General features: G+C 43.0%; 1 protein-coding gene across 1 annotated transcript in view; it reads left to right on the top strand.

Moving 5' to 3' along the window:
- The first annotated feature begins 1182 nt into the window (after positions 1–1182).
- Positions 1183–11976, top strand: part of FRMD4A (FERM domain containing 4A) — a 360038-nt gene continuing 349244 nt past the window's right edge. Inside the window, exon 1 of the mRNA XM_065921130.1 lies at positions 1183–1333. Within this exon, the coding sequence (XP_065777202.1) occupies positions 1241–1333 (93 nt within the window). The 5' untranslated portion in view covers positions 1183–1240. The remainder of the gene's footprint in view (positions 1334–11976) is intronic.

Raw genomic sequence — 11976 nt, 5'->3', positions numbered from 1 at the left:
AAAATACCTCCAATCCTAGAAGCCCCTTACTTGTTTTTCCGGTTGAGTAATTTTCTCTGCTCTCGAAATAAGCAGGTTTAGGGAATAGAGATGAGGGCAGTCTCACAAGTGAACAATATGTCAGAAACAAAATATTACAGGACACTTAAATTTTTAGAGCATGTGTACCCTCGGTCTGAGAAGCTTGTCTGATGTAGAATTTCACCATCTGATTAGAGAAGAATATACAAATGTGATGGGTGAATCTGAGCATAGACAGTCCTTTTCAGAGCCTTGTAAAATCAAACATAATTTCTTCATGTTTATTGGCACACATAAAAACCAATGCTCTGTAACACAAACATTTAAATGAGGAGATGCCAAATGGGAGTCTGTCTGGTGTATTTGATTTGATTCATCTGAACCATGTGATACAAACGTTTTCTCCTTTCTTCCCTCAGACTTCCTCTTTGTGGATGCCATTCACATATATAATTAACTGTATGCCTACATTTGTTTTCTATCTGTTGGAAAGCAGGAAGAAAAAAACATGCACGTCTGACACTCAGGGTCATACGTCTAATTTATGACTACAAAGAGGGACTCCCCCTCAAGTCCCCACGGTGTTATGTCACTGCCCTTCAAATATTTTCCCTGTGTCCAGAAGAGAGTGAAATCAGAATGCAGAATTGCACATTAATCTCTGCACCAGATGGTTATATTCCAAATAGTCTTTTTAAGGTGAGCATGTGACCTACTGTACGGCCGAGGGGCTTTAGAGTCACGTGACAGAGTGAATAATAAGTCTGATAGGGTTTCCATTAGACAACTGACCTGGTTACCGTCTGGAGCCGAGGGAAGCAAAGTTGACATTTCAGGATCACTCCCCCCCCCAGAAGCGTCACTCACTGGCCCACTCCTGGGACGTGCAGTCTCACCGAGGGACTGACTGACAGGCAGGGGCAGACAGGAGGGAGCGGGGCTGAGCTGCGGGCGGCGCGCTTAAGTTGCAGAACTTGGGCTCTTTTTTTTTCTTTCCCATCCCCCACCTCCAGACACACCACATCTTGACTCATACGGTCTTCGAAAGAAAAAAAAAAAAAAACTCTTTCAGTTATTTGATATTTGGGAAACCTCCAGGAGACGGTAACTTAGTTTTGAGGACGCGTCCATCTCTCCCTTTGCTGGGAACAGATACACACACACACACACACACACTCATTCACACTCACGCAGACACACTCACCCACGGCTCTACACCATGGTGGTTCAGGCGGCAGTGGCTCCAAATAGATCCCAGAGACTTCTACTGAAAATCCCGTATGGATCTCTGAGAAGACGCAGCGTGGAGAGGGTAAGCAACGTGGCGGGCTGTTCGCTTTTCACCCGAGCAATTGCTCCGAAGGAAAGGAGAGGCTTCTTTTCATTGTACATAGCATCCCTTCTGGAAGTCATGTTTTCCTAAAAAAAAATTCAAATTCCGGGGGCTGGAGAAATCTATAGTATATGCAATTTTATTCTTAACAGATAATGATAAGGCATTTGAAGCAAATTCTGATCGGCCGTGCATGAAGGTGGGAGCTGTAAGAGATGAAAGATAAAAGATTGGGGTAGGGATTGCCCTCTGGAAAGAGAAGGGAAGATGCGGGTGCTTGCTGAGAAGAGCTTTGGGCTGTAAAACCTGTTTTCCTCTCTGGTGAAACAGATCCATTAGTGCAGCAGGGCTGCGAATTCCCTGTCCTTTTCTGGGCGACAGTGTCTTCAAAGGAGGTGATAAAGACCGAAGGAGCTGTGATGCTTTGAGGGTTTAAATGATGCACCTGGTTGATTACAATCCCCTCTGTTGTGTTGTTGTTGTTTCAGATACCTTGCTATCATTCGGTTTTGTGTGTTTTTTTTTTTAACATTATGGATGGTGACTCTGTTAATTTTCTGAAAACATGCTTACTTTATGGTAGCGCCTGGCAGACAAGATGCTGTAAAACAATAACAGGGATTTGTCCTTCTCTGGAGTGACTAATGCACTTTGGGGGAATGACTGTAGTTAATACAAACCTGGTCATACTTGGGATGTGGGGGGCTCATGCATGTGGGGGCAGTGCCTGTATCCACTCATGGAGGGGATGGTTTGTGGGTCTCAGAAACACTCAAAATCCATTTGCGTCATGGCAGGCCCCTCCGTGAGCTGTGGATGTCTACTTAGACATTTTAGGTTAAGGTGTAATCTTAAATCAGTAAGGCAAAGAGCATCACAAACTGCTCTCATGATAGATCAGTGACCCTGCAGCATCTAATTCAAGTGACTTTTTCTGGTTTGCTTACTGACTACTCAGTAATTTTTAAATTTAAGGAAAACATGATTAAAGTTTTAAAAGTAGGAAGGGCAATCTAGACTTCCAGAGGGAGTTGATTTCCTGACTTTCTATGAGTTACATTTTTTTCTGCCGTTTGAGTAACAATGAAAAAACTTCACTTCCTTTTCTGACTGTGTGTGGGTCTTTCTTCTGAGACATATTTCTTGGGCTGCATATGAGAGTCATCAACTTAAATGTATTTAGTGTCTAATGTGTGCTCCCTTTTATTCCAAGAGCTTTAGATTATAGGACCAAATGTTATAGCAAAATTTTTAAATTAACCGTTATGTTTAAAAATGTAGTTTATCATAACGTGATTTTGGGTTCTGGTAAAAAATTTTTGACCTGTATGATAATTAAGTTTATATAATATGTTCTGTTCATGAAAACTCACATGCAAATGTGAGTTGCCCACACTAGAGTGTACCACGTGACAAAACTAAGGAGAGAATTATCCTGCACATATACACAAAAAATCCTCAGTAACCTATTTAACCGTAAGAATCTCCAGATAGAGGTATAATAAATCACGTATGTTTCATAAGTCCAGATGTATGCAGGCACTGTTTCTGTTATTTGTTTAAGAAAAGCTGACAATATATGAACATGGTGTCACATATGAAACCTGTCTATTATTGCATGTGTTGGTGTACACTGACATTCCAGATACAGACCTACGTCCTGTCTTTGGACACAGCAGTGTCGCCAGGGTCTCAGGAGTCTGACCCGAAAGCTTCTGGGCCCTTAAGAGAAGCATGTCCATCATCAGAGCATCAGATGTCCTATTAATCTCCATGGCCAACTGTGAAGTGGAGGGATCCAAGACCCCATCACTCACAAGAGGAGCCCCTTTATGTCCCTGTGAGGCTATGCACTCACCCTCCACCGTGGGGGAGGGGGAGACTAACTGCAATATATGATGTCATGTCGATTTCAATTGGATATTTTATGGCATGGTTGGTTTATGACAACTTTCAGAATCAGCATCATATATTTATATACAAAGGCGGCAGGAAAGGCTAGAGGTGGCATCTACTTTCAGGGCAAACACTGAGAACCAGTGCTGTTTTCTTGGGACTCCCTGAATTCAAGAAGTGACAGCTTTCTTGGTTACGTCAGCAGTTTACATGCTGCCAGACATCTGAATGATTTCAGTGGCCTCATGATGTTTAATGGTGGTAAAACCTTGCATTTCTACAACACCTTTGCCCAGTGCACTTTGTAGGGAGGCACAGAGAATTGGGCTTATTTATTGCCCTTGCCCTGTATGAACAGGGAAACAAAGGTATGTGAAGGTTTAATCTTCCCTCCGGAGACATAAGGTCAAGGACAGAGCAAAACTTCAGTCAGGGACCTGATATATTACATCCCTGCCATTGAGTCCATATTTCATCACCTTTGCTCCCTGAAAGAGCTTTGACATTGCAACCTGGCCCTGAGAAATGGGCTATACCCAGCTTGTCACTAGTATTTCACAAAAAAGGAAACGTACCAAAGGCAGAGATTCTGGCAACCAAAGAGAACCCATGACCTAGTGCACTGACAGTCATGCACTGTTCAGGATTAAACAGGGGCTTCTGTTTTCCAACTGCCTAGAAGTTGAGGTTAAAAAACAGAAATGCACATTTCTAACTCTCCTACGTTGACAGCCATCAAATCCTGAATTACAAAAACACTCAGACTGGGAGACCAAGCCTGGTTCTTGTTCATGTTTTCACAGACTGCCATCAACCCATCACCATGCTATGCAGAGTGGAAAAAGACATCTGAAATGTCTGTGTTTGGTAATATAGCAGAGATTAGGGATCTGGGGTTTATATAAATGAAACGGTTATAAACCATACAATAGTCATACAATCCAGCTACAGTTAACTAAGGGAGATGTGTGTGTGCTAAGTCACTTCACACATGTGAAGACACACACATGTGTGTCTGACTCTTTTCAACCCTATGGACTGTAGCCCGCTTGGTTCCTCTGTCCATGGAATTTCCCAAGCAAGAATACTGGAGTGGGTTGCCATGCCCTCCTCCAGGGGATCTTCCTGTCCCAGGGATTGAACCCACATCTCTTAAGTCTCCTGCATTTGCAAGCAAGTTCTTTACCCCTAGCGCCACCTGGGAATCCCAAAGTGGAAGCGCTAGTTCCTCAATAGTGTCCAACTCTTTGCAACCCCATGGACTGTAGCCCACCAGGCTCTTCTGCCCGTGGAATTCTTCAGGCAAGAATACAGGAGTGGGTAGCCATTCCCTTCTTCCTGGTGGCTCAGATGGTAAAGAATCCATCTGCATTGTAGCAGACCCGGGTTCAATTTCTGGGTCAGGAAGATCCCTTGGAGCAGGGAATGGCTATCCACTCCAGTATTCTTGCCTGGAGAATTCTATGGAGAGAGGAGCCTGGTGGGCTACAGCTCATGGGGTCACAAAGAGCTGGACATGGCTGACTGACTAACACACACACACTAGAAACTAGAAATGAAGATGATTCAGGTGCAGAAGGAAGCACCTAGGTGGTTTAGAAAGGGTGGACCTGGCAGCCACACTGTCCCAAGAAACAAGAGCCTCACTCTCCGCTAACTGTGTGACTTTGGCAGTGACTCAGGCTTTCTCAGCCTGGTTTATTCATCTGTACTATCTACCTTCAAAGATGACTGTTAAGGATTAGAGGTGATGTATGTAAGACCCTACCATGATACCTGGCATGTAGGAAGGAGGCAACCATTAAAGATGAGCATATTTTTATTTTATTGAATTATGGTTGACCTAATAGTGTTGTGTTAATTTCCGCTATACAACAAAGTGATTCTTTTCCATTATGGTTTATCCCAGTGTTTTGAATATAGTTCCCTGTGCTGTATAGCAGGACCTTGTTGTCCATCCATTCTATATATAATAGTTCACATCTACTAATCCCAAACTCCCAATCCATACCTTCCCCACCCCCATCCGCTTGACAACCACAAGTCTATCCTTCTGTCTGTGAGTCTGTTTTGTAGATAAGTTCATTTGTGTCATATTTTAAATTCCACATATAAGTGATAACATATGGTATTTGTCTTTCTCTTTGACTTCTTCACTTAGTAGGACCTCTGGATTCATCCATGTAGCTACAAATGGCATTTTTTTCATTCTTTTATGACTGAGTAGTATTCCATTGCATACACACACACACACACACACACACACACACACAACATCTTTAGCATTCATAAGGGTGCATGTATCTCTTCAAATTAGTTTTCTCCAGATACATGCCCAGGATTGGGATTACTGGATCATATAGCAGCTCTATTTTCAGTTTTTTGAGAAACCTTCATACTGTTTTCCATAGTGGCTGCACCAATTTACATTCAATAGGCATATTTTTGAAGTTTACCTTTGAGTAGAGGAACACTTGTCTTGTATTTTTAACAACCAATAGCCTTTTATACACACTCGTTAGTCACACTTACTGTTACCTGAAGAGGTTCTTTAAGGGTCATTCACTTGATAAAGCCAAGACAGAAGTATTTCTGGTGATAATTTTCCTTGGATTCCCAATTTTATGTAAACACCAGAGTGTTTCAAATTCATTGCACACCAGTGCCAACTAAGTCAACTTATTCAAGCCTGGATGACTTCTGTAGAGCCTTTTGCTTCTACAGCTGGAAAGGTAAAACTGAACTTCATGGAAAATTCTAATAAATGTAAGAACATAATGTATAAATGAGTTAAGTAAAGAGCAAGTGGGGGGAGGAGTTTACTTTGGTGTTGGGAGGGACTTTTTTTTTAAACTTCAGTGACTCTATAATATGAGGAAATGGTTTCATGATGGAGATTACCTTTGTAAGTCCAAAATCTAAGATTGGGCCAAGCTATATCTGGCCCGCATTGCTTTAATGTGTGTATTTCTTTAAAATATGTATTTATTTAGCTGCTCTGGGTCTTAGTTGTGGCATGCAATCTTTGATCTTCATTGTGACATGAGGTATCTTTTAGTTGAGGCATATGGGATCCAGTTCCCAGACCAGGGATTGAATCCAGGCCTCATGCATTAGGAGTGCAGAGTCTTAGCCACTGGACCACCAGGGAAGTCTGTACTATGTGCATTTATTTAGGATGCCCATCTCCCTGCTGATTTATCCTATCAGTGAGACCCACGTGTCCTAGGGTGGACTGGACATCTCTCTTCTCTTGAGTGTCTCAACCCCTCACATTCAACATGTTCAAAGTGGAACTCATCATCTCACCCACAATCCTATTCCTCTTCCTCCAACACCACCAGTCACCTGAACACCCACACAGGAACCCAGGTATCTTCCCTTTCCTTAGGGTCCCCCATCTAATCACTCACCATATGCTGCCGGTTCTAGCTCCAGAATCTCTCTCACATCTAAGTCCTCCCCATTTCTTAGTTCAGGCCCCTATCATCTTCCACTTGTGTGCTTAAAATCCCTGCCTCAGGATAAGCACAAATGCCTAAAGATAATTACTAGGCCCTTCATAATCGAGGCCCTCTCCAGCTTGATATCACCCCACCCTTTACTCTGGATACTGTACACTCCAACCATACTGAACATATCTGTGGTTCCTCCACTACCATGCTCTCCCTTGCCACACAACCTTTGCATGTGCTTTTGTAGGCTTGATACATACTGCCTTCTCCTTCCACCTACTCAACTCCCTATTCACACCCTTCAGTCTAAAGGTAACATCCTGTGGGAAGCCTTTCCAGGTACCCTATCCCTTTTCCAAGTGTGAATAACTGTTTTCCCTTCCTTTAGACTTTCTAAGCTGAAGATATGTCCCTTGAGTGTGTGTGCTAAGTCGCTTCTGTCATGTCAGACTCTTTGTGGCCCATGGACTGTAGTCTACCAGGCTCCTCTGTCCATGGGCTTTTCCAGGCAAGAATATTGGAGCTGGTTGTCATGCCCTCCTCCAAGGGATCTTCCCAACCCAGGAATGGAAGCTGTGTCTCTTGTATCTCCTGCATTAGCAGGCGGGTTCTTTTTTTCTGTCACCACTAGCATCATCTAGGAAACCCCTGAATGTCCTTTGAACATGTAAGAGAAAGTCACTCAGCCGTGTCTGGCACTTTGCGACCCAACAGACTATACAGTCAATGGAATTCTCTAGGCAAGAATATGGGAGTGGGTTGCCATGACCTCCTCCAGGGGATCTTCCCAACCCAGGGGTCGAACCCAGGTCTCCCACATTGCAGGTGTATTCTTTACCAGCTGAGCCATGAGGGAAGTCCAAGAATACTGGAGTGGTAATATGTCCTTTGTAATAGCACAAATGACATTGCATTGAATCTGCCTATTGTCAGCCTGTTTCCTTCATGTTCATTCTCCACATGATGACATGCTCCAGGAGGACGGGAGGCACAACTTGGCCCCTAGTTCCTAACAGGAGGGTGATAAACATTCACTAGATGAGAGAATGAATGAAATCTGAAAGATGCCAGAAGCTTCCCTCAGTGAGAAAACTAGGGAAGAGGATCGGAATGAAGCCATAAACAGGAAGAGCCTCACATCTCATATTATATGGCCACCAGCCCAATTTTTGCTGGTGGAAAATGTGTCCAGGCTTCTATGTTAATGCAAACTGAGGAGACAAATGCTTTTCTCCTATTCATTCTGAAATCTAAGACCAAAGCATGTATCTTGAAGGGGAACTTGTGTATCTGAACAATTGATCAGATTCAGTATCTATCTCTTCACAGAGTAGTAGGAATTGGATATCTTTATTGAAAAAAATAAATAAGAAAGCATTCTCTTTTACTGCAATTATTTAAATATCCAAGTAAAAGAGGAATTTTTTTTTTTTTTTGCCCTGGAAATTCTGAAATGGTGTGGTATTTTTGGAGCAGTATCTTTAACACAGTATAAATTAAACCTTTTTGCTCCCACATTATTCATTACTTGACATGTTATTCCAGGTTGACGTGTGGCCCATCTATTATTTTGCAAACCATTACATTATCACAGCTGCTAAGCTGCATAACTTAGGCGTTCAGAGTACAACAGAGTCTCTGTCGTGGAGTGTGTGGTGCTTACATTCTGAATGTATTCATGCAGGCAAGTGCAAGACTTTACCAAAAACACATACAGCAGACGGCTTTTAGTGGATATTTATTACCATCGAAAGCAGACAGCCAAGAAATGGTTCAGACAGATCAGTGTATTCACACATATTATTATCCAACCCCCTCATCCTGCATAGGTTTTGTTCCTTCTATAAATACACACATCTCTGGAGGAGGAAGAACATGAATTGTATCAGGGACTCCAGTTCTTGGGTTCACAGGCTGTATTGAAGGCCGTGTGGTACATGTGGGTCAGTCCCATGGAATTTCAACCGACTCAAACTTGGTGCACCAACTTTTATTTTATTTCTCACAGCAGCTCATGTCAAGTTTAAATCAATGACTTCTCGTCTTGGCCAGAACGAGATGGTGTAATGGAAAGGCTGTCCCCTCTACTGGGTACCACACCAGGGTTCTCATTCCTCAGTCTGGAGGAAAGGTGAAACATAGAAGCATGGACACATTTTCCACCAGCAAAAATGGGGCTGATGGTCATTTAACATTCAAATGGTCAGGACCCACAGGACCCTTACTGTCCTGCACCAAACTTTGGCTTTCAAGCTCAGCATGAACCCAGGCAATGATTTTCCTCTTTAGACTACTTGTCCCCAGGTCCTGATTTCTTCTTAGGACTCTTGTTAACGTTTTGGGTCAAATGCCATCACTCATCCTAAAGCAGTGCTTCTCAACCTTGGCTTCACTGTGGAAGAACCTGAGAAGCTTTAAAAATCCCAGCAACCAAGCTGTACCCCCAAACCAATAAATATCAGCATCTCTGGAGAAAGGGACACAAGCACCATCATAGTTAAGCCCCCAGGTGATTCTACTGCATGGCCACATTGAGAACTGCTGCCCCATGGTGAGATTATTGCCAAGATAGATTGTCTGGACAAGATGCTAGCTTGAAGAAATTAGCTAGTTCCGGTGCTTTCTTGTGTCTTCACATAAAAAGGAAATAAATGAGTCAATTGTATTGGATTTTTAGTCAAGAGTGTCATTCTCAATAGGAGAAAAAAATTAATCTCTTTGCAAGTTGAGTCTGTATTCCTAGGACAGCTTATGAAGTGCCCAACACTTTGAGATCACTTTCTGGAGAACTGAACACAGCCTTCTGAAGTCAGAGAGGCTAGCACCATGTAAGACTTCCTTTTAGATAAGTTGGGATCTGGAACACCCAAATCCAGTTACTCCAGCAAAGTTCTTCTCCATTGCAGCAGAGACAGAGTCCCTTCTGGGTATATTTCAACCCACCATCTTGCAGCCATGTTCCTAAAACCAATCCTTTATTCTCAGGACACTCTATATAGGTATTCTGAAAGCAGATTTCTTATAAATTGCTCTAGCGGAGTGAACACTATCCACCTGTGTAATAAAAGAATTTTTTTGAGCGCATAGTTGAAAACAATCCACTGTTATTTGTATTGATTTATCAATGCACCTCTGAGAACAATAGTATCTATGTGTAGGAAACAATATAGAAGAAAACTCTGCCATGGATCTGTGGTTTCTAATCTGGGAGTGGATGAACCACATCTGTGGATTTTTCATTCTTTTTTTCCCTCTTCCTTTCATGGACACTCAATAACTAATTGCTTCAAAGGATGTGATCAATTCTACTAAGTCTCAGAGCCTAGAGCAGTACCTGGCACATATATAGCATATTTATTGGGTGAATACACATTTATTGGATGGGTAGATGAAAAAAAGAATGTTTTCATGATCATAAACTCAAACAGAATTGTCAACCAAAAGATGAGGTTGCAAAGTGCTTGCCTTCCTTATGCATGTCAATATCTATGTCATTGTCAGTTCTAACAAAGTGACTCAATTTAGGATGTTACTTGTATTAGTAGGGAACTTGCTTATGAAAATCTTCTTGTTCTACTCAATACTCTGTTATCAGGTATATGGGAAAAGAATCTTTAAAAGAGTGGGAAAAAAGAAAAACTTCCTGAAACCCTATAGTACACAATTAACCCTTCTGAGTGCATGGGCAACCCTATTCCTTCCCAGTCAGAATCAGTAATAGTTCATAAATATGCCCCTGATCATTTGCCTCCACTGCCTGCTGACTTTTCTCAAACATGCCCAAGGTCACATTTCCACATGGATAGATTGCATCCCCGACGGTCCTTCCAGTTCCTCTCTTGAAACATTAATCAGGAAAAACCAATAAGGCTTTTAGAAGTATATTAATAATTTCTGGAAAATGTGGTTTAAGTTCAATCAAACAAAATCAGTCTTAGAATATAAATATCCCAAGGACTGTAATATCTAGGGCCCAATATTCAATTTTTTAATTCTACAAAAAACTTTTTTAATACCTACTACATGCCAGACAGTGTTCTAGGCCCAAGGGGTGTAGAAAAGCCTCTGCTTTCATGTTGTGGTGGGCCCTGTTTTTCTGCTGGTGTGAAACCCGCATATAGAGTAGGCTGAGTGTAATATGCCATGCTATACAAGGGGCTTGAGCATTCATGGATTTGAATATATATGGGGTTCTTGAAGGGCTTCCCTGGTAACTCTGCTGGTAAAGAATCCGCCTGCAATGCAGGAGACCCTGGTTCAATTTCTGGGTTGGGAAGATCCCCTGGAGAAGGGATAGGCTACCCACTCCAGTATTCATGGACTTTTCTGGGGCCAGAGGGGGCGTTCCTGGTGGCTCAGATGGTAAAGAATCCACCTGCAGTGCGGGAGACCTGGGTTTGCTCCCTGAGTCAGGAAGATCCCCTGGAAGAGGGCATAGCCACCCACTCCAGTTATCCTTGCCTGGAGAATCCCCGTGGACAGAGGAGCCTGGTGGGCTACAGTCCATGGAGTTGCAGAGCCGGACACAACTGAGCGACTAAGCCCAGCACAGCACACCAGGTCTTGGAACTAATCCCTCACAGACACACAGGGATGGCTATAATCGGTGATAATGCCTCTCAGGAAATAAATAGTAGGATAAGAGGTGCGGAGTGTGCTGCATCTCATAGGATGTGGATCTCTGTTAATGTGGTTTTGGAGGAGCAGCATGGAGAAGTAAGAGCAGGACACACAGCCATCTGGGCAGAGGACACTGCACATACACAGTTGTGATACAGGCTGATATACTTGATGGATCTGAGGAATCAAGGAGGGCACCCAGGACTGGGGCAGAGTAAGGGGTGATAGCTGGGACACGGTGGGGGGTGGGGTTAAGTGGTTGGGAGCAGCAGCCAGGGAAGTGTTTGGAACCCTGGTGACAGAGGGCTGCACCAGCCACAAGAAGGACTTTGGAGTTTTACTCTGAGCAGGACAGAAAGAGACCAGTGGTTTAGGACAGAAGGATGACCTCAGCTGACACGTTTTAAAGGAGCCCCTGCAGCTAGTAGGCCAAGAGAGAGCTGGGCAAGGAAGTGGGTGTCTCATTAGGTCATGAGTGTAAGAATCTTGATGAGAGATGCTGACTCTGGGGGTGGTGAGAAATGAATGGATTTGGATTTAGCTAGAATGTAGGGTTGACAGGATTGACTGATGGATCGGGTGATAAAGAAAGAAGAGTCAAAAAGGAGTTCTAAGCACCCAGAGAGTGGAATTGACTTTAAGATAGGAAAC

Source organism: Muntiacus reevesi, chromosome 2 (assembly GCF_963930625.1).
Source record: "Muntiacus reevesi chromosome 2, mMunRee1.1, whole genome shotgun sequence".
NCBI classification, from domain to species: domain Eukaryota; kingdom Metazoa; phylum Chordata; class Mammalia; order Artiodactyla; family Cervidae; genus Muntiacus; species Muntiacus reevesi.
This window is presented reverse-complemented; position numbering and strand designations above follow the sequence as displayed.